A 20,677-nucleotide genomic window follows, 5' to 3' on the forward strand; every position below is an offset into this window, starting at 1 on the left:
GGCAGGAGGGACAGTCTGTCACGAGGCCAATAAACTGATGCTGCTCTGGTTTCTGCGTGTGTCCCCAAGCGCCGCGGGGCTCCTCGAGCTCCAGCCCCATCTCCCTGCCGCTAGTGCGGGGCCGGGAGGGTGCCCCGTGCCCCTCCTGCGCTCCCGGCCCGCCCCTGCCCGCCTCCTGCCCGCTGCTGCCGGCGGGGCGGAGCGGGCGGAGCGGGCGGAGCGCGGCGGGCGGAGCGGGGCCGGGCGGGCAGCGCCGGCGGCGGCAGCGCGGAGGTAGGGCCGGGGCCGGGCAGCGGGGCCGGGCACCCCGCGGGTGGGTGCCGCGGTGCCTTGGCCCCCCTTAAACCCGGGCCGAGGTATCCTGCACCCCCCCTTGCACCTCTCCTCTCCTGTCCTGCACTCCCTTGCCGCGCTCTTCTGCACCCCCTGCACTCCTAACCACGCTGTCCAGCGCCCCTCTGCCCTTCTGCCCGTGCACTCCTGTAACTTCTATGCCTGCACCCCAGGAACGCCGCTCTGCAGCCCTAACCACGGTGTCCTGCCTGCCCTCTGCTTCCCCCGTACCCCCCTGGCCGCAGTACCCCTGCAGCCCTGCCCGTGCCCCTGCGCTGCCCACAGGTCTAACCGTGGTGTTCCTGCATCCCAGCTGCAGTGCCCCTGCACCCCACTGTGCCCCCTGCCTGCCCCCCAGCCATGGTACCCCTGTACCCCCCCTGTGTGTGCCCCTTGGCACCCCCAGCCACCGTACCCCTGCCCCCTGACCACAGTCCCACTGCACCCTCATGGCCTCTGTGCACCCCCTGCTGCCATACCCCCCGTTCACCCCTCCTGCTGAACCCCCATGTGCCCCTAAGCACCCCACATCCTCCTGCTCCCCCAGCTTTCCCCAAACAGCTCCCACAGTAGCCTGTCACCCTCGTGTGTTCCCCCAGTACATCTGGCCTCTGTTAACACTCAATCCCCCTTCCCCATCCCCATTTCCCTGCACCCCCAGAGCCTTTCCTTGCAGCTCTCCTGCACCCCCTAGCCAGGCAGTAGCCCCCTTTCCCTACCTGCACCCCCTTACACCAGCATGCTGCCTTCCCTGCCTGCATGCCCCAGCATTCCCACAGACCTCTAACCCCTGGATAATCCCAACTACCACCCAACATACCATTCTTCCCCTTTACCCCTCTTCATACTCCCCCGCCTAGCTGCCCCCCTTTCCTCCCAGCTAGCCCTTCCCTGGATTTCACCCCTTGGGCATCACAGCCTGTCCTGGCACTGTGTTTGAGGCAGGAACATGTGTTTTGGGGGAAGAATGAATGATGGGCACACCCCATCCTGCCCTGTACCCAAGTGGGGGGGATCTCTCCCATGGTGGCAATGTCCCAGAGTCCTATGGGGGAGACCTTTGCCCCATCTCCCTTCGGTTTCTGTGACGACCAAGCGTGCAGGCGGACTTTGGAGGGGCTGGTGGGTGATTAACCATCTTGCAGCTCTTTCCCCAGAGCTTTGCAGCCCTGCTCCCAGACATGGCACCTGGGAAGCCTGGGAAGAGCGCGGGGGCCTCAGAGAACCCCTCGGTTACGCTTTTCCGGGAGTACCTGAGGATTGACACTGTCCACCCTAAACCTGACTACGGTGAGGATGGGGGGACAGGACGGGGAGCCATGTGGGGACTGGGTAATGCAGCTTTGCAGCTCTGATCTTTGGACCAAGGTGCCCAAGTCCTGTACTGGGGCTGTTTTGATCGTGGTGTTAAGGAGCAAACTCCTTGTGCCTTATCTCTGCTGGTGCCTTTGGTTGGGGCAGGGACATCTCAAGTGCCCTCAGAGCTGCTGTTTGCTTCTTCTAGCCCCGTGTCCCTTGCTCCACTTTCCATGCTGCCCTGGGATGGGTGATTTCCTTCTGTGTAGATCTCTTTCTGTTAACATTTATGTCTTCCTACTAAAGTATATTTTATCACTGAGGAGCTCCCTAAACTCCACTGGAGAAACACTCCCCCTGAACTCACCCCCTTTCAATTTTTTTTTTCATATTTCCCAAGTTGTCACCCCAAAGGGATGATGATGAGCTTCTCCCATCCCTGTTCATGGCCACTTCTTGTGTCCAGGACCTGCAGCACCTGTCCTCTTTTGTCACCTCTTTCCTTGCTCTGGGAACCCCACAGAGTCTTGGGGCCCCTGGGGGTTTGCAGTGAATGACCCCAGTGTAAATGTGGCCTTCCCCACTCTTCCCCAGATGCAGCTGTCCAGTTTCTGGAACGTGTCGGCACCGAGCTGGGCTTGGCCTGCCAGAAAGTGGAGGTGAGCAAGCTGAGAAACAGCCTTCAGTCTGTCCACCCACCCATCCATCCATCCATCCATCCATCTATCCACCCGTGCTTGGCTCCTCAGTGACCACAATGCTCCTCTGCCTGCACCCAGAGCGAGGCAGGAGTGAATCCCTCTGCCTGTAATCCCCTGCTGACCTGAGCCCTTCCTTGAGCCGCTATTCCGGCTGCTCCCTGCTGACCTCTGCAGCTGCCTGTGCTATGATTAGCAGGGGACCTGGCAGCGTCACCTTGGCTGGGGCCATCCTTCCTGCTGGGCCCTGGCTGTCCTGGGAGACTCCCTTGCACCAGGGGAACATGCTGGGTTTGTCTTCCCTCCTCTGAATTTTCAGCCAGGTTTGGCACCTGCAGCCAGGTTCTGTCTGGCTGTGGGGGTTTAGGCAGGCCTGCTCCTCTCCCAGTGGAGAAGGGGGTGGCAGGTGGCATCCAGAAACTTTTCCCAAGCTGATGCTTTTCGGCTCCAGCTTGCTAATCCAAACCTTTCTGTCCCCCTCCTGGACCCTGGTGACATCCTGCCTCTGTCCCACAGGTGTGCCAGGGCCGTGTGGTGCTGGTCCTGACGTGGCAGGGCACGAACCCCCGCCTGCGCTCCATCCTCCTCAACTCCCACACTGACGTTGTGCCTGTCTTCGAGGTGCTGGAACAGAGCGAGGGGTGGGAAGGGCATGGAGAGGAGGCAGGGTGGATGGGAGCTGGTGCCTTCTGTGCCCCTCTGCCATCGTGGACGCTCTTCCCTGCAGGAGCACTGGACCTATCCCCCCTTCGAGGCAGTTAAAGACTCACAAGGCAACATCTACGCCCGGGGTGCCCAGGACATGAAGTGCGTCTCCATCCAGTGAGTGGAGGGCTCAGCACCTGCTGGGTGAGCACGGTGCTGGTGGTGTCCCTGAGTGATGCAGGACAGGATGCCACTATCCTCAGGGTCCCTGGGGCCAGAGGTGCTACTTCTGCCCTGAGGTGGCTCAGAGCACACAAGCCCCTCTCCTCCACAATGACCATACACTGCTTTCCCTTGCAAGGTACCTTGAGGCCATCCGGAGGCTGAAGACAGAAGGGAAATCTTTTGCCCGCACCATCCACCTCACCTTTGTGCCTGGTGAGTCCCCAGGCTGTCCCCTCTCAGGAGGTACAGGGGGGCTGGCAGCTGGGTGGTGCTGGGGAGTCTCCCATGGCAGCCAGGCTCCCCAGGTTGTGACCTCCCCTAGCTCAAGGCTGGAGAGGTTTCCATGTCCAAGGACATCAGTTGTGCTGGTGGCATCCAGGCTGGCATGGAAGGAGGACTAGAGGTGGTGGGCTGGGGGATGCCCCAGTTCCTCCCTCCATGCCAGGCTCTCCCCCACAGATGAGGAGGTGGGAGGACACAAGGGCATGGAGATGTTCGTGCAGCGCCCTGAGTTTAAAGCACTCAACGTGGGCTTTGCCATGGATGAGGGTGAGTATTGGTAGGGCTGGCACTGGGATGTGTCTCCTCTTGGCATCACTCCCCAGGCACCAGCACCCCACTTGCTTCCAGGGACCCCCTTGGGGGATCCTTCCCCTGGGCAGGTGCCAGTCTGGAGGAAAATGCTGCTAGGACAGAGCAGTATTTTGGTACCTCCATGTCCCACTCACCCTCTGTCTGTGCCCACCACAGGCCTGGCCAGCCCATCTGACACCTTCAGTGTCTTCTATGGTGAGAGGAGCCCATGGTGTGAGTATCTGTGTGCCCACTGCCCTGTCCTTGGCTCTCCTGGGTGCTGGGGCACTGATGCTATCCCAGGCTTTCTGCTCAACCCTTCCCTCCACGCCTGCAGGGATAAAGGTGAAGTGCGCGGGTAGCCCCGGGCATGGGTCCCGCTTCATCAGCAACACGGCAGCTGAGAAGCTGGTGAGAGAGGGGGTACCTCCTGTGCACCCCCATGCCTGCCCTGGGCTGCCAGGCCCCTGCCCATGGGGCTGGTCCTCACCCACTGCCCTTCCCTCCCCAGCACAAAGTCATCACCTCCTTCCTGGCCTTCAGGGAGAGCGAGAAGCAGAGGTAGGAGATGGGCAGCAGGATTATTTCAGTCCATGAAGGGGGGCTTTGGGATCCCAAGCCAGGCTATGATCTGGTGCTGCTGCCCTGTGCCTCAGTTTCCCCATTTTGGGTGACAGCAGGGTAGGGAAGCACATCTCCCCAGGTGGCAGATAGTGAGTGTCCCTTGCATCCCCCAAGGCTCAAGTCCGACTCAAGCCTGACCCTGGGGGATGTCACCTCTCTCAACATGACCATGCTGGAGGGGGGTGTCTCCTTCAACGTGGTGCCCTCCGAGATGGCTGCCAGCTTTGACATCCGCATCCCACCCACCGTGGACCTGAAGGTGGGCACCATGCCAGCCCCACCCGGGAGAGGAGTGGGATGAGGGTACCCTGCTCTCACCCCTCCTCTGGTCTCTGCCCAGGCCTTCGAGAAGCAGGTGGCCACGTGGTGCCGTGATGCTGGGGAAGGTGTCACCTTTGAGTTCCACCAGGTGAGGGATCTCAGCTACCTGGCCTCCCCTGTCCCTCCCCTGCCAAATGCCACCCCCTCGCCCCTTCATCTGCCCTCTGCCTCTTGTCAGAAATGCATGGACCAACACATCACCTCCACTGAGGACTCGGACCCATGGTGGAAGGCCTTCAGTGGGGTCTGCAGGGACATGTAAGTAGTGTCCCTAGGAAGGGCAGGACCTTGGCAGGGACATCCTCTGGTGGAAGCCAGGTGGTCCCTGGGGGCCTCTGAGGTCATGTCAGGGGCTGGGATGGGGATTTGCCAAAGCATCTCCCTGTTGCCCCTCAAAAGGTGTGGGATTGAGTGTCCTGCAGGGCTGAGGGATGTCCTGGCACAGTCTCTTTGCCCACGGGGTGTGAGTAGGACAGGGGACTCTGCTGACACAGGGTCTGTCTTGGCAGGAAGCTGCAGCTCAAGCTGGAGATCTTCCCAGCTGCCACTGACAGCCGCTACATCCGAGCGGTGAGTGTGCTGCCAGCCTGCCACAGGGCCTCGCCCGGGTGAGGCCACAGCCCCGAGCAGCAGCTGTGCAGGTGAAAGGGGGCTGTGACCTCACTCTGTGTGTCCCCATCTCCAGGCAGGACACCCTGCTATTGGCTTTTCCCCCATGAACCGCACACCGGTGCTGCTCCATGACCACAACGAGTTCCTGAACGAGCAAATCTTCCTGCGGGGCATCGAGATCTACGCCCGCCTCCTGACTGCCCTGGCCTCAGTGCCCCCGCTGCCCACGGAGGGCTGAGCGCCTGGCGAGGGGCAGGGAGTGCCAAGCAGAGAGACACAGGCTTTAAAAAGAGGGGCAGGGGCTCTGGGCACAGCAAATACCTGCTCTGGTGCTGGGCATGTAGATGGCATCGTGCCATGTTGGCTGTGTTCAGGGCTGGCCTGATGGGGACACCCACAGGGTTGTGTCCCCCGTGGTCAGGTGCCAGCAGAGCCTCGTGCCCAGGTGCCTCCAGCCTTTCCTGGTGTTGTCAGTGCCTCCCCCTCTCCCTGTGCCATCTCTGGCTGCACTGGCTGGGTGGTGAGGGGCTGGCCAGTGCCCCACTCTGCCTCCCCATGCCTGGTCCTGCCTCCCTGCCCCCTTGCTGGGGGAGCTGGGGCCAGTGCTGCCCACTCTCCCTATCAATAAATCTCAGTGGTAAGCACAGCCTGGAGCGGGGCAGTGTGTCTGTTTGTCTGTCCGTGCTGGTGCTACCCACGGGGTCTCACTGAGGCACTGCAGATTTCCTGGTGCAGTGCAGTTTGCTGGGGTGGTTCTCCTGCCCTGGGCTCATTGTCTGCATGACAGCAGTGCAGGCAGGATCCTGCCCGGGCAGGCTGAGGGCCTCTGCTCCCGATCAGCCTCAGGGGACGGGCACTGGGGCTCATCCTGCTCCCTCCCTCCTTCCATCCCTCCTGAGCTTCTGCCGCTTGCACAGACCCTCTGGTCAGGGCAGGCAGCGAGCGGGTCTGGGCAGGCACCTCTGCTCACCTGCCAGAGCTGCCTTGGCTGCTCCTCCTCCTCCTCCCTGCTCGTTCCCAGCCCTGTGCGGCTCCCAGTGCCCCAGGGTGTGGGATCTGTCCTGGCCGTGTGGCTTCCTGGGGAAACCAAGGGCCAGGAGTGAACTGAGGTGGTTTTACACGGCTCAGGAGGCTGCCAGAACTGCTCCATTACAAAAGGTGGGACTGAGCCAGGGCTCCCCAGCCTCCTGACCTCTGTTTTAATTAAAAAAGCTGCTGGAACCCTTGGGGGCTGGGGATAATGAGGGTACCTTGTGCTGGGCTGGGAGAAGAGATGAGGCTGGTGGCGATGAAGCACTGAGGGAGAAGCCACCAGCTCTTCTCCTCCTTCCCCTCCCTCCATCCAGTGCAGGGGGAAGTCCAACATTTTTGGGTGCAGGACACACTTGCTGTGTGATGAGGCTCCCAGGGGAAGTTGGCATCTGAGGTCTCATAGTACCACATCCAGTGACCCAGCAGCCCAGGGGGAGGATGGCACAGGAAGGGTGTGGGTACCGTGGGGTCCTTGCTGGCCAGGATCCTTGCCCAGGATGTTGGCACCTTTGCTTTCCCCTGCCCTGTCGGGGTGCCAGGGCTACCTGTGGCACCCTATGCCCCGCCTATGGCACCCTGCTCATTCCCCTCCCCATCTGGCCTGCTGTCCCCAGCTTCCCTGGCACTGAGATGGGACTGGCAGCTGTGTGCTTGCTGATGCTGGGCGATCACAGCACGCCGAGCATCCTCCTTGGGGGCAGGTCTGTGTGGCCTCTCCTGCTCCTTCAGCAGTGCCAGGCTGGGGGACCAGAGCTTCCCTGCCTTGCTCCCCAGGGTCACTGGGGGGAAGGGGACTGCAGCGAGGTCAGAAGCTGCTGTATTGCACTAAAGCGTCGCCGGCAGAGACACTTCGAGGTGCGCGGAGCTCTCGGGTCCCCCCGGGAGATGGGGCCGTGTCCCCGCGCATCCCCGCCGCCCGGGGCCGGGGTTTGGCGGGGCCGGGCCGGGGCGGGCCGGGGCGGGCCGGGGGCGGTCGGATGGCGGCCCCATAAAGGCTCGGTGCCCCGGCGGGCCGAGGGCGCGGCGGCGGGATGCGGGCGGCCGCGACGGTGTCGCTGTCGCTGTGCTGGCTCTGGACGGCGGGGCTCAGCCTGCCCCGGCTGCGCCTGTCCTACCGCGGTGAGCCGGGCCGGGGGCACCTGCTGCGGGACGGGACGGGGGTGGCCAGCGAGGGTGACCTCAGGGGACAGGCTTGGGGACGTGGGGAGCCTCAGCTGCGGGAACTGCTCCCAAATGCGGGGTTTTGGTGCGGTTTGTGGGCAAATTGTGCTGGGGTTTCGTGGGTGGCTGCTCTGCACCCTCCGCTCCCCAGCGGGACGTAGGGGACTCCCGAGGAGGAGGAGGAGGAAGAGAGGAGCGGGGTGGCGGGGACGGGGGACAGGGATGTGCCGGTGCCGCCGGGCTCCGCGCCAGCCCCGCCGCTGCCGTGGGCGCTCGGCTCCCCCGCGGCGTGCGGGGAAACTGAGGCACGGCGGTGTGCTGGCCCCGCGCGCTTTGGCTCCTGCGCCGGGCGGGTGCTCAGCATCCTGCCCCCGGCTGTTTGGGGGTCCCGGTGCACCCCCGAGCCCCGTCGCGCTGGGGTGCGGGTGCCGGGCCCCCTCGGGGGTGCGGGGGCAGCGCTCGGGTTTAATTAAAGCTCTCCCTGTGATCCTGCTCTGGCTCGCCGCATCCCCCGCTCTGCCAGCCTAATCCATGGGCTGCTCCAGCCAAACCTGACAGAGCCTGGGGCGCCCCAGTCTCCTCCCGGCCTCAAAGCAATGAACCTGCTGTAAAAAATGCAACATAAAATAAATTATATAATGTATATCTTCCCCCTTCCTTCCCAGGAGGGGGACAGACCTGGGCAGCCCAGCACTTCCAGAGCCTCGGGAGCTGCAGGGCCAGGGGAAATCGCTCCTCTGCTGCCTGGGCTGGGGGTTCCCGGGTTTTTGCACCCCTTGTTCTGTCCTGGGGCACAGCAGGTGACCCCAGGGTCTGCGGGTCTGTGGAACGGGAAACTGAGGCACACAGTGCCCCCCATCCCTCATCCTGCGAGCCCGGCGTGGCTCATGGCTCTGCCCCGGGATGTGACCTGGTGTCCTCAGGCTGGCCTTGGCGCAGGGTGAGGGGACCTGGGGTCTCAGCAGGGGTGAATCGCGGGGCTCGGTGTCTGGCTCAGTGTCTGATCCTGTCCAGCACAAAGTCCATTTCCCAGGTGCGAGGAGCTGCCCGGGGCGGGGTGGAAGCTCCTCAGCCTCCCACGGGAAGCCAGCCACCTTTGGAAGCTGCTTTTTTTTTTTTTTTTTTTTTTTTTTTTTTTTTTTTTTTTCCCTTAAGCTGGTTATTCCATTCGTTTTCCAAATTGGAAACAGCAACTGAAATTTCCCATGAAACAAATTCTGCCACCGCCTTCTCCCCGGGGGAAGAAAAAAGAAAAAGAAAATTTCAATTAAAGACATTAGAGTCTCTGAAATGAAAACCGTGGTGAGCTGAGGCTGTTTGTGCAGAGCTCCTCGTCCTGGGCTCTGCGTGGCTGCTGGCTCTGGCTGTGAGGTGACTCTGTGGGGTGACAGGGACAGGCACTGTGCTGTGGGTGCAGGGGTGGCCGTGTACCCAGCCCTCCCTCACACTTCCAGCCACTCTTTCCCTTTTGTTTCAGCTTCCAGCAGTGGCTCATGTGAGAGGGGAAAGAACATTTTGCTGTTGTGAGGACCAGCAGCATTGTCCTGGGCTCTTTGCTGTCCCTCCCCTGGGACCCCCACCCTGGGGTGAGGGTGTCCCAGGGATGGATGGGCATGGCAAAGGGCTGGTCCCTGGGGATTGCAGGGGAAGGAGCCCTGAGCCACTGTAACCCGAGGCGCAGGAGGAATTCTCCAGGTCTGGGGGAGAAGGGGAAGCCTTGCCTGAAACAATGAAAGGAGCCTGCCGACTTTGCCAGTGTTGTTTTGAGCTGGGAAAATATTATTGCTGGGCAAGAGTAGAAGGAGACGACAGCGTTTTCCTGGGCTGGACCCGGCCATGTGGGAGGACCTGGTGCTGTGGGACACCGGGAGGAGGGTGCCAGACTGGGTGGAAGGACCAGCACTGCCTGGAGCCAGCCCTGCTTGCAGGCACAGAGGTGTTTCCAATGGGGATGGAGCGCTGGGGCTGTATCCCCCATGCCCCTGGGGCACTGGGACTGCCCCTGAGCAGGGATAGGATGTGTGGCGGGGTGAAGGTGTCTGCTGTCCCCTGCTGGGGATGGGCCTTGTCCCCCTTGCAGGGCCTAGAAGAGGCATTTCCACCAGGATGGGAATTATGTCACTGGCCACCTCCTTCCTGGAAGCGACAAATGTCCCCCCAGCAAGAGCAGGACTTGGTAGCCCAGTGTCCTGACCTGTGGTGACTGGGTTTGTCCCAGCACCATCTCCCTCTTCTGGGGATGTGTGTGGGAGATGCTGGGGCTGGGTTTTTCCCTGGGGTCAGCTGCAGTGGCTGGCACTCTTCCGGGCTGGAGGGTGTTTGGGGACAGAGCTGTGCTCATCAATGGTGCTTTGTCCTCTCCTTCTCTGTCTGGCAGGCACAGTGGCCTGGCCTGGGGTCGGGATGGGTTCTCAGAGCCCTGTGAAGCTGAGCCGTTCCCTCTGGCCCTCTCCCTCTGGCAGCTGTGGCAGCTCTGTGGGCACCACTGTGCTGGCTCGATGACCCTGAAAGTAATTTCCTACTGAAACCAGTTGAGCCACTGCCCCCATGTCATCATCACTGTGAGGCATTGCACGAGTTTCAGGCTTGGACTTGCTCTGGGGGCTTTGGCTGTCAGACCCTGTTGTCTGGGATGTGATGTCCATCCCTGGGATACCCCCATGCTGGTGCCTCTTCCCAAGTGCCTGGTCTGTGCCATGGAGGAAACCTTCCTGTCAGTGAGTTCTGGTGGCAGTGGCAGCAGCGGGCTTTGTGTGGCAGTTTCCCCATGGCACTGGCTGGGTGCCTGCTATTGTGTCCTTGGCTGGCACCCAGCAGGGTCAGGACCTGCCTTGCACCCACCCCGTGTCCGGCCTCGCCTCCATCCCAGCCTGGCGCTGGTGGCACTGCCCAGCCCAGCTTGCTGTGGCACATCCACAGTGGGAGTCTGGGCTGGTTCAGCCAAACCTTGCTGGGGGTGGCAGCCTTTCCTGGGACCCTGCTGCTGATTGCTGGCTCTGCAGCTTTGTCCTTGGCTGGCAGGGAGAGCAGCACTCGTGGCAGGCTGGGGCTGGGGTGTCCATGAGGCAGATGCTGCAGGCTGGGGTGGCTGTGAGCAGCTCTGCTGACTCCAGCACAGCTCCATGACACTCAGCAGCTCAGAGGAACCCTTGGGGCTGGGATGGCTCCTGCTGATGATGCTTTCATCTCTTCCTGGCAGAGCTTTTAGCCTCCAACCGCTCCGTGCTGTTCTTTGGCCACCGTGGCTCCCTGGGCCTGCGCTGCCTCTACCTGGATGAGTACCGCGACCGGCTCTTCCTCGGGGGCAAGGATGTGCTCTACTCCCTGCTCCTGGATGGGGCCACTGCAGGTGCCAAGGAGGTGAGCTGGGTGCTCCTGGGGTGTCTGTCCCCACCCTGGCCCCCTGTGGGCCTGTCGGTGTCCAACTGAGCCGGGCAAAGTTACTCTGCAGCAAGGCCTGCCCTGGGCATGGCCTCATCTCAAGTGCCTCGAAATTATTCTGTAAACTTGTAGTGCCTGGCAAGGGCAGGCTGGCTGAGGTGGCTGGAGGGAAATTAGCTGGCAGTTAGTCATGATCATCAGCCTAGGAGACTGGTGGTGCAGCTCACCAGTGATTCCTGGGCACTGAGCATTGTTTTGGACTCCACTCTTCTAAGAAACTGCCACTGGGAGATGGAGTGATGCCCATCCCCATCTGGGCATCCCTTTCACAGGGCAAATATTCACCTGAAAGCCTGCAGAGACAAGGAGCTAAAAGGATCCCTCACTGCAAGAAATTGTGCTAGAGGTCCTCTGGCAATGCCCCCAAATCTCTCCTGGTTCCTTGGTGGGAGAGATGATGGACCAGAATGATGATGCTGGGTGCTGGCTCCCCTCCTCTTTCATCCTCTCCACTTTGACTTTTTGTTTTTCAAACACAGCTCTGGGCTGTTTCTAGCTGAAGAGAGAGGAGGAGGAAATGAAGTGCCCCTCAGCGAGCTGGGTCACTGCAGTGGGGTCAAGGGCTTGTGTACCCAAGCTGCCCTCGGTCTGAGAGCTGCCAAAGGCTGTGGGGGACAGGGACTCCATCACTCCTGCTGTCCCCTGGGCACCCTTTCCCCAGGCCACCCACAAGCCCACCCCCTTCCAGGGCAGCTCCAGCCATTCCCAGCATGACCACCCAAATCCAGCCCAGCTGTGGGCTGTGACTGCCAGGCTGCATCTGCCCAGGAGGAAGGGTCCTGCTTGGAGTTGTGGGGTGGGAGTCCTGGGCTGGGTGGGCTCCAGGGAGCTGTGGTCCCTCTCTCTGTCCTGTTGCCATTGGCAGCCTGGGGATGTGGATTTGCATGGCTGGGTGCCTGTTGTCCCCCCTCCCTGCTCCAGCAGACCCTTTGTGTTCCAGATCTATTGGCCACCCCGCCCTGGGCAGACGGAGGAGTGTCTTCAGAAGGGGAAGGACCCAGGGGTGAGTCTCTCCCCGTGTGTGCTCTGCTGTGAGCTGGGGGTGCCAGATGGGTCCCCTTGTGACAGATGGCTCCTCCCATGTTGGGGCTGTGCCATGTCACCTGCCAGGGATGGCCCTGGGGCTCAGGGGCCAGTTAATCCTTGTGCAAGAGGGAAACTGAGGCTGGGAGTCCATGGCCAGTCCTGGCCATGCAATAGGCTTGCTCCAGGCTCTGGAAACCTGTCTTAGTTGCTCTGCTCAGCCCTGTGGCCACAGAGTGGTGGCCAGCATGTCCCAATGTGGCAGCACGAGCAGGCAGGGTTAGCTAGGCTCTGGGACTGCAGCTTGGAGGGACCCAAACCCCCATGCTGTGCTCCAGACCCCAGCAACACTGCCTGCCCCATCCTGGCTGTCCCCGATGGTGGGAAATCTGTAACTGGCTCAGGTTTGGTGACCTTGTTCCCTAAACCTTACCCGTTTTTGCATCCTCCTGCCCAATATGAAGCAGGACTGTGGCGGGGAGAAAGTCCCCAAGGCTCCCCTGGCCCAGACAAATTACTCCCAGGAGTCCCTGTTCTGCTCTCTGTGTTTATTTTACCAGCTCTCACCGACAGATCCAAGCCAGGCCAGGCTCAACTTTTTATTTTTCTTGAACGTATATTTTTTTTTCCCTTGCTATTTTAGAGGCTCTTTGCAAAGGGAAAATAAACAGCAGGAGGCTGGGAGCCCCCGGGGCAGCTGGGCAGCGGTGTTCCCAGCAGAGGAGGGGCCTGCATCCCGCTGTGCAGGGGACAATGGAGGGCAGGCAGGGCTGGTGCTGGCCGGGGCAGCTGCCAAGCTAATGGTGGAGAAGGATGGGAGCCCTTTCCAATGGGAACTGCCAGGAGAAAATGCACAAAGTCAGAGGTGGCAGGTCTCCAGCCTGGGAATGTCACTGCTGCCGTCCCTCAGAGAAGGGGACAATTCCAGACGGCAGCGAGCAGGGCTGTTCTGGAGGCAGCCCAGGATGCCTGTGGGTCTCTGTCTCTGTCTCCACTGTTTCCTCCTTTTGTTTCATCCCTGGCGTAAGCAGGAACGTGACGGGGAAGGATGTCCCTGCATCTGGTCACGTCCTGGGCGCCAGGGGCTCGGGGCAGGGTGTGCAGCTTGCAGGGCAGGTGATGTTGGTGCCCTGGCCAGCGTGCACTGTGCCACAGGGTGAGTGCACAGGCGCCTGTGGGCAGGAGATGGCAGCTGGATCCTGTGTGGTTCCCTGGGATGCTCTGGGCAGCAGGAGGAGCAGTAAAAAGCCCTGTAGTTTTGCAGTGGGCTGGGGCCCACCCAGATGAAGTCCATGCCAGCCCTGTCAGTGGGCACAAGCTGCCACCCCAGATCCCTGGCACCAGGCTGGAGGCAGGGAGCCTGGGTGGAGCCCCGGGAGCCAGGGCTGGGGCTCTCCCACTGTGGCAGGGCCCCAGGCTGAGGCAGGGAGCTGGGGTGGGCACAGCACCAATACCCAGTGACCCTTCCTGTCCCTGCTGTGCCCCCAGACTGACTGTGCCAACTATGTCCGTGTGCTGCATCCCTACAACCGGACACACCTGCTGGCCTGCGGGACAGGCGCCTTCCACCCCATGTGCACCTTCATCTACGTGGGGCACCGTGGCGAGGTAGGGCAGCATCCCCAGCAGGACAGCCCTGGAATGTGGGTCCCTACTGCCTGCCTCTCTCCTGAGGGGCCTTGGGACTGCAGGGGGATGCTGGATGTGCTGTTTGCTCTAACCTGAGTACTGGTGGTGGGGGGAGTGTCAGGAACCAGCTCCCTGTTGTCCCTTTGTCCTTCTGCTACTCCCTGTCCAGCTTTCCCACCTGTCTGGTCTGGGATCCCCTTTATAAACCTGTCCCCAGGGGCTGGTGTCCTGCTAGGGGCTGAGGTAGGGGTGGCATTTTCTCTTCTCCAGCTCACTGCTCATAAATCAAGTTGACTGGGGTGGAATGGCACACCCCTCAGAGCCCTCCCCACAGCCTGGCCCTGTCTGTACCATGATCACTCTGGCCAGGCAGGCGAGCAAGCAACAGGGCTGGTGGGTCCCCTTCAGCTGCCATGCACCCTCATGGGATCAGTCTTGCCTCAGAAAGCGTGGATGCTGCTTCCAGATGGTCCTTTGGGTGCCCTGAGTGAGGTGCAGGTGGGGCAGGGAGCAGAGGTGGCCCCAGCATGGCCCAGGGCTCACCTGCCTGCTCCCTCCCCAGCACACCTTCAGCCTGGACGCTGCCAGCATGGAGAGCGGCCGGGGCCGGTGCCCGCACGAGCCCAGCCGCGCCTTCGCCAGCACCGTCATCGGTGGGTGTCCTCCTGGGGACGTGGGACCTCGGGGGTGTCCCAGGGCCGGTGCCCGTGGCAGCAGCTGGGTGTGTTTGCAGGAGGGGAGCTGTACGCCGGCCTCACGGCAGATTTCCTGGGGCGCGATCCCGGCGTGTTCCGCAGCATGGGGACGCGCTCCGCCCTGCGCACGGAGGTGGATCAGCGCCTGCTGCACGGTAACAGCTGCCCTCTGCCCCTCCATCGCCCCCTGCCCTTCCATCGCCCCCAGACAGGGACCACCAGCCTTGTGGCCGTGCTGCAGCATCCTCCATGCCAGCTAAGAGCAGGGACAGGCACCAGGACAGCAAGGTCTGGGTGTGCTGCTGGCTGGCACCCAGCCCCAGCATGGACTGGGGCTCTGGAGGTGGTGGCTGTGCCCTCTCTCCCAACCTGACATGACCGGCTCTTGCTTGCAGATCCCAAGTTTGTGGCAGCCCACTTGATCCCAGACAACGATGACCGGGACAATGACAAAGCCTATTTCTTCTTCACGGAGAAGGTGGTGGAGGCAGACAGCAGGGAGCACGCCATTGTCAGCCGTGTGGGGCGTGTCTGCGTGGTAGGATGCTGGTGGGGACCGTGGGGGACAGGGATGCACCAGTCACAGCAGTGGCCCTGATACTCCCTGTCCCTGCAGAACGATGCTGGTGGCCAGAGGGTGCTGGTAAACAAGTGGAGCACCTTCAACAAGGCCCGGCTGGTGTGCTCAGTCCCTGGCCCTGATGGCATTGACACCTACTTTGATGAGCTGGGTAAGGAGTGAGCTGGGTAAGTGAGATACAGCTCTGTACAGATGGAGCTGTATCTCACTGGGGCTAGTCACTTGGTTGGATTTCAGGAAAAAGCCCATGCTTTCATTTCCAGAGGATGTCTTCTTGCTGAGAACGAAGGATAGGAAGAACCCAGAGATCTATGCCCTTTTCAGCACTGTCAGGTGGGTGCTCCAGCTCCAGCCTCTGGGGACATCCAGCTGCAGCTGCCCATGACCTGCCCTGTCACTGTCACTAAGGGTTGCTGGCTGCTCCCCATGTGTTTTGGGGATGTCAGTGCCCCTGCTGCCAGCAGTGCCAAGCATGGCTCTGCTCAACCCCCTGTCCATCCCCTTGCAGCCACGTTTTCCGGGGCTCTGCTGTCTGTGTGTACCGCATGGCTGACATCAGGGAGGTGTTCAACGGGCCCTTTGCCCACCGGGACAGCCCCCATCACCAGTGGGCTGCCTACGAGGGCAGGGTGCCCTACCCACGGCCGGGCGTGGTGAGTGACTCCCTGGAGATCCAGGTCCCTCCCCTCCTCCAGCTGCTCTTCTGGGCTTGTGATGGAGCCATGCCCATTTCTCACCTGCTGGAGAGGTCAGCTGGTGCTTTGCCAAGCTCTGGCACAGGGCTGGAAGAGATGGATGCCAAACTGGAAGGCAGAGGGGGGCCCAAGACATCTCTGAGGGACGATGGAGGGGGAAGGAGTGATGGGTGCTGGGTGTCTGGGCTGAGTTGGTCCCCTCTGTCCCTGCAGTGTCCCAGCAAGACCACCAACCAGCCCCGGCGGCAGTACGGCACCACCAAGGACTTCCCCGACGAGGTGCTGCACTTTGCCCGTGCCCACCCCCTCATGTTCCAGCCCGTGCTGCCCCGGCACCGCCGGCCCCTCCTGGTGAAGACTGACCTGCCCCAGCGGCCGCGCCGGCTCGTGGTGGACAGGGTGGAGGCCGAGGACGGGCAGCACGACATCCTCTTCCTCGGCACAGGTGAGCAGCAGGGGCAGAGTGCAGGAAGGAGCTGCAGAGCTGGGGGTCCCAGTGGGCACCCCCTGGGCTGTGAGATGCAGGGTGCTCACACCTCCATCCTCCTGGGCCCCCAGATGCTGGCTCAGTGCTCAAGGTGGTGGTCATGCAGAAGACAAACTCAGCCATGACTGAAGAAGTCATCCTGGAGGAGCTGCAGGTTTTTAAGGTGACATTTACTGCCCCACTTGCAAGGGAGGGGGCAGTGGGGTGGGCTTAGGTTGGGGACACATGTAGGGATGGAGGGTCAGGGCTGTCACTGCATTGTCTCAGGGTCGTGAGGGCAGAGGCTGGCTGGGGGTATTTTCACCCTCCCCCAAAACATTCCTGATGCTCTGCCAAGCCCTGGTGGCTCTGAATGAGCCAGGCTGTCTGTGCTGGGGATTATGCCAGCCTGATGTCCACTCCCCTCCCCTACAGGTGCCTGTGCCCATCACCCAGATGGAGATCTCTGTCAAACGTGTGAGTACAGACATGGCTCAGCCACGGGGCTGGGGACCAGGCAGGTGTCCAGCTGTGGTCACAGCCTCCTAAAGCCCTGTGATGTGTGCCCTGGAGTGTCCAGGCACTGAGCCCATGGGGGTTGCCAACCTCACCACCTTGGTGCTGTTCCCCCAGCAAACGCTCTACGTGGGCTCCAGCCTGGGCGTGGCCCAGGTGCGGCTGCACCAGTGCGAGTCCTACGGCACTGCCTGTGCCGAGTGCTGCCTGGCCAGGGATCCCTACTGTGCCTGGGATGGCACTGCCTGCACCCACTACCAGCCCTCGGGCAAGCGCCGCCAGCGCCGCCAGGACGGGCGCCACGCCAACCCTGCCCACCAGTGCCTGGACCAGAACCTGACCGGTGAGACACTGGGGGCCCCAGGGCTGGGGGCTCCTCACAGTGCCCCAGGATGGCCTGACATGCACAGCCCTAGCACACAGAGGGTGCCATGTGGGCACCCTCATCTGCCCATCTCAGAGACCAGGGCATGACCCGAGAGAAGGTGGGTGCTGCTGGAGCTGGGGCTGGCTGCTGGGAGAGAAGGGGATGGCACCTGGGCAGGTGGCCAAGGGGGGCTGGCACCTGGTGGGGGCAGGTGGAAGCCTGGCTGTGCCCTCCCTGCCAGCCTGTGCCTGTGTTTGCCCTAGTGGACGATTTTGAGAGCGTTGAGGAGAAGGTGCTCTACGGGGCAGAGGACAACAGCACCTTCCTGGAGTGCGTGCCCCGCTCCCCGCAGGCCAGCGTGCAGTGGTTTGTGCAGAGGCCGCCCGACGAGCAGCGGGACGAGGTGAGGCTCCCCTGCCCTGCTCCCGTTGGGGGGACACGGGAGGGACGTGGGGGCACTCCCGGACCTTCCCAACCCCCGGTGGCCCGCAGGTGAAGACGGACGAGCGGATCGTGCAGACGGAGCAGGGGCTGCTGTTCCGCAGGCTGCACCGGCACGACGCCGGCACCTACTACTGCAAAACGCTGGAGCACGGCTTCACCCAGACCGTGGCCAAGACCGCCCTGCGGGTCATCCCCAGCCAGCAGCTGGCTCACTCCTTCCCCCGGGGCCCGGGCGACGAGCTCCCAGCCCTGCTGTGCCCCGAGCCCCGGCTGGTGCCACAGGCTCCCAAGAGCTGGTTCAAGGACATCATGCACCTGGTGAGCTCCCCGAACCCGCGGCGCGTGGAGGAGTACTGCGCCCGCCTCTGGTGCAGCAGCCGCCCCCAGCACCGCAAGAGCAAGCTGGCCCAGGCCAAGCTGGTCCTGGCTGGCGTGGACGTGGCCAAGAAGGGACGGACAGGCAAAGCCCACAGCGAGAGGAACCGCGTGCCCCGGCACGCACCGGCCACTTAGGGAGGGCAGGGACGGACGTGGGGCAGCCGTGGGCAGGGACCAGCTCCCTGTGCTGCTGCTGGGGCCTCTTCACCTGCTGCTGGGTGGCTTGCAGTGCTGCCTGCCTGTTCCCCCTGGATGGGCAGGTCCCTGTCACCCTCAGGGGCTGCAGAGTCACCTCACAAACACGCAGTGAGGTAGGACATGTTGGCCCCCCTTGCTCTTGCAGGTGATGCAGCAGGTGGGGGCCGTGGTGCCTGGGTGGGCTGGGGCACAGTGGCACGGTGCCACCCAGGCCATGCTGTCACCCAGGTGCTGCCTGGGTCCCTCTGTGAATATTGAGGCCATGTGTGGCACCGTGGGGAGCGGCTGATGGCTCCAGGCTCTTCCCACACCAGCACAGAGCCTGGGGAAGATGATGCCTGCTCATCTGTATGGGGGAAAGCCAGCATCATCCCAAAAAGGCTCTGTGCAGGAGGAGCTCTGTCACCTGCTGTGCCTGGGGAGCCAGTGCTGTGCTGTGCCACCCAGGGTGTGTCCTGGGGGACAGGGCTCCTGCCTACCTTCCCTCGGCACTGGGATATGCTCAGCAGTGCCAGCTGTTCCTGGGTGCAGCTCCCCACTACACATCTCACAGTTTTAAGGCTGGACAGGGCTGGGGAGAAAAGCAAACGGCTGTGGGCAGGTTAGACCTGTTCCTGGGTAAACACTGGGAGAATCAATAATGTCACCACTGTCACTGTGCCCAGGTGGAAGCAGGAACAGGCAGAGGGCAGCCCCAGCAGAGTTTGGGGGGCTGCAGCACACCGGGGGTGGTTTCTGCTGGCGGGTGGCCTGGCAGGGCTGGTTTGGGTGGGCTCCTGCTGCCTGGCAGAGCTAAAGCAGCACCCAGGGCCTCCCCCAAACGCAGGGGTTGGGGGTAGGAGCATGGAGGGCACCTCCAGTCTGCCAGCAAGGTGTTGCTTGCTTTCCTCAGCAGGCATGAGCTCACTCACTGAGCTGGGGGTGATAAGGATCGGCCCCTTCCTGAGGCAGCGCAGCCCCACACAATGGTGTGAACCGCCGCCCCGCCGGGACCGGCATTGTTCAGAGCTGCAGGAACGGGAAAGAAAAATAATAATAATAATAGTAATAATAATTAAAAGGCCCTAAATAGCTCACACAAAGCCAGGTCGTGATATCATCTCTCCTCCCCGTGGGTGTTTGTGCTGCAGCAGCGGCTCCCTGGGAGCACTGCCCCATCCCAGAGACGGACTGGGGGTCCTGCCCTCTTCTCCTCCCTGTCCCACCTGTCCTGCAACCTCCTGGGATGGGAGAGCTGTGGTGGGGCTGGCAGGCTGGGACATTTCTGCAGGGACGGGAGCAGTGCGGGTGGTGATGATTTATGGAGCCAAGCACCTGGATCTGGATAATTGCAGGCCTGGGGGGCACAGGTGAACAGCAGCCAGCATGCAGAGACAGGGAGGGACCGGGTTGAAAAGCCTGGAATGAGACAGGAGTGTGATTCCCCGGGGCCTGGATTACAGAGCTCTGCAGTGCCTGCACTGACCTGTGCACCCCTGTGCCCCACGGAGCAGGGCTGGGCTGCCCACGCTGGGGGAGGCAGCAGGAGGGGCTCTGAGGGCTCTGCTGCCTTTGGGACCTGGCCTGAGGTGAGCTGTGACAGGCTGGAGGTGGCACAAGGGCCAGCAATGCTTCAGATTGAGCAGGAGCAGACCCCAGGAGCAAACAGTCCCCTAAATAGTGCCCCCTTTTGGGGGTACACTGTGCCTGCTCCCAGTAAATCTCCGGGGTGGCTCAGCCTGGTGCTCCTGGGTGGATTTACCACTAAGGCTGGAGCAGGAGAGATTTTTTCAGGGCAGCATTCTGCAGCCTTGTCTCTGGTGATCACCAGCCACCTGAGGCAACCTGTGACCCTAGGAACTGCCAAGGAGGGGCTGAGCAGCCATGTGCACACCCACACGTGTGTAAGAACCCGTGTGCAGTACAACACACATGCAGTACAATGCACCTGGGGCTGGGAGGAGGCAGCACCCCGGGCGCCTCGGTTTCTGCAGGGGGAGCAGTCCCACCTGGGCCTGGCACTGTCCCGGGGCAGGGTGGGGTGAGGGGATCCTTGAGGCCGGGCGGGCGTGGGAACGGCCCCAGAACAAAGCCACTCCTATTTTTATCCCGCTTCCCAAGGAAGTGCTGGCAGCCTGCCGGCCTCCCAGGCAGCCACGGTGGGGCTGCTGGCCAGGCCAGGGCTCACACCTTCAGCACACAATCACAGCCCCCACTGGGCTGGAACAGACCCCTGAGCCCAGGCTGTGAGCCGACACTGCTGTGTCACCAGACCATGGCACAAATGCCACAGCCAGCCTTGCCTTCAACACCCCCAGGAACAGTGACCCCACACCTCCCTGAGCAGCCTGTTCCAAGGTCTGATCACCTGTGCTGTGAATAAATTCTCCCTCATGTCCAACACCTCCCCTGGTGCAGCTGAAGACTGTGTCCCTCTCATCCTTTGACAGCTGCTGGGAGGAGAGGCTGGGCAGTGCAGCCCTCACCAACAGGGCAGCCCGGGCTGCTGAGTCTGAGCCCCATCATCATCATCATCATCAGAGGCTGGGCAGTGCAGCCCCTCACCACCAGGGCAACTCAGGCTGCTGAGCCTGAGTGAGCCCCATCATCATCATCACCATCCCCAAAAAACCCCACAGACAAACAAAACAACACCACAGCCCCAGCAGGCAGATGCACCCACATTATTATTCTTGCTATTTCTTTCTGCCCAACATGTAAATTTTCAGAGCCTCTGTTATGAGCA

At 62.0% G+C, this 20,677-nt stretch overlaps 2 protein-coding genes across 2 annotated transcripts; both read left to right on the forward strand.

Moving 5' to 3' along the window:
- Positions 1-37: 37 nt before the first annotated feature.
- ACY1 (aminoacylase 1) lies at positions 38-5,964 on the forward strand. Its single transcript, XM_058031880.1, is given in 17 exon segments — positions 38-144; positions 146-203; positions 205-273; positions 1,479-1,623; positions 2,224-2,288; positions 2,844-2,948; positions 3,055-3,149; positions 3,334-3,410; positions 3,657-3,746; positions 3,948-4,004; positions 4,108-4,181; positions 4,282-4,331; positions 4,509-4,653; positions 4,735-4,803; positions 4,894-4,973; positions 5,225-5,285; positions 5,401-5,964. Coding segments are annotated over 17 exon segments (1,512 nt in total). The 3' UTR covers positions 5,566-5,964.
- Positions 5,965-7,390: 1,426 nt separating this feature from the next.
- SEMA3G (semaphorin 3G) lies at positions 7,391-19,034 on the forward strand. Its single transcript, XM_058031766.1, has 16 exons — positions 7,391-7,478; positions 10,720-10,880; positions 11,902-11,964; positions 13,473-13,592; positions 14,176-14,266; positions 14,347-14,463; positions 14,704-14,846; positions 14,925-15,039; positions 15,152-15,221; positions 15,397-15,541; positions 15,797-16,028; positions 16,142-16,233; positions 16,485-16,526; positions 16,683-16,908; positions 17,196-17,335; positions 17,425-19,034. The coding sequence occupies exons 1-16, from the start codon at positions 7,391-7,393 to the stop codon at positions 17,887-17,889; spliced, it is 2,310 nt and encodes a 769-aa protein (XP_057887749.1). The 3' UTR covers positions 17,890-19,034.
- The last annotated feature ends 1,643 nt before the right edge of the window (positions 19,035-20,677 follow it).

The sequence above is a fragment of the Melospiza georgiana genome, chromosome 11 (assembly GCF_028018845.1).
Source record: "Melospiza georgiana isolate bMelGeo1 chromosome 11, bMelGeo1.pri, whole genome shotgun sequence".
Classification (NCBI taxonomy): domain Eukaryota; kingdom Metazoa; phylum Chordata; class Aves; order Passeriformes; family Passerellidae; genus Melospiza; species Melospiza georgiana.

Excerpts from the sequence above, each read along its gene's own strand:
- SEMA3G (XM_058031766.1), top strand. The coding sequence starts at position 7,391 with ATGCGGGCGGCCGCGACGGTGTCGCTGTCGCTGTGCTGGCTCTGGACG. Across the intron at positions 14,847-14,924 it reads GTGTGGGGCGTGTCTGCGTG|AACGATGCTGGTGGCCAGAG; the intron begins GTAGGATGCTGG and ends CTGTCCCTGCAG. Across the intron at positions 17,336-17,424 it reads CCGACGAGCAGCGGGACGAG|GTGAAGACGGACGAGCGGAT; the intron begins GTGAGGCTCCCC and ends GGTGGCCCGCAG.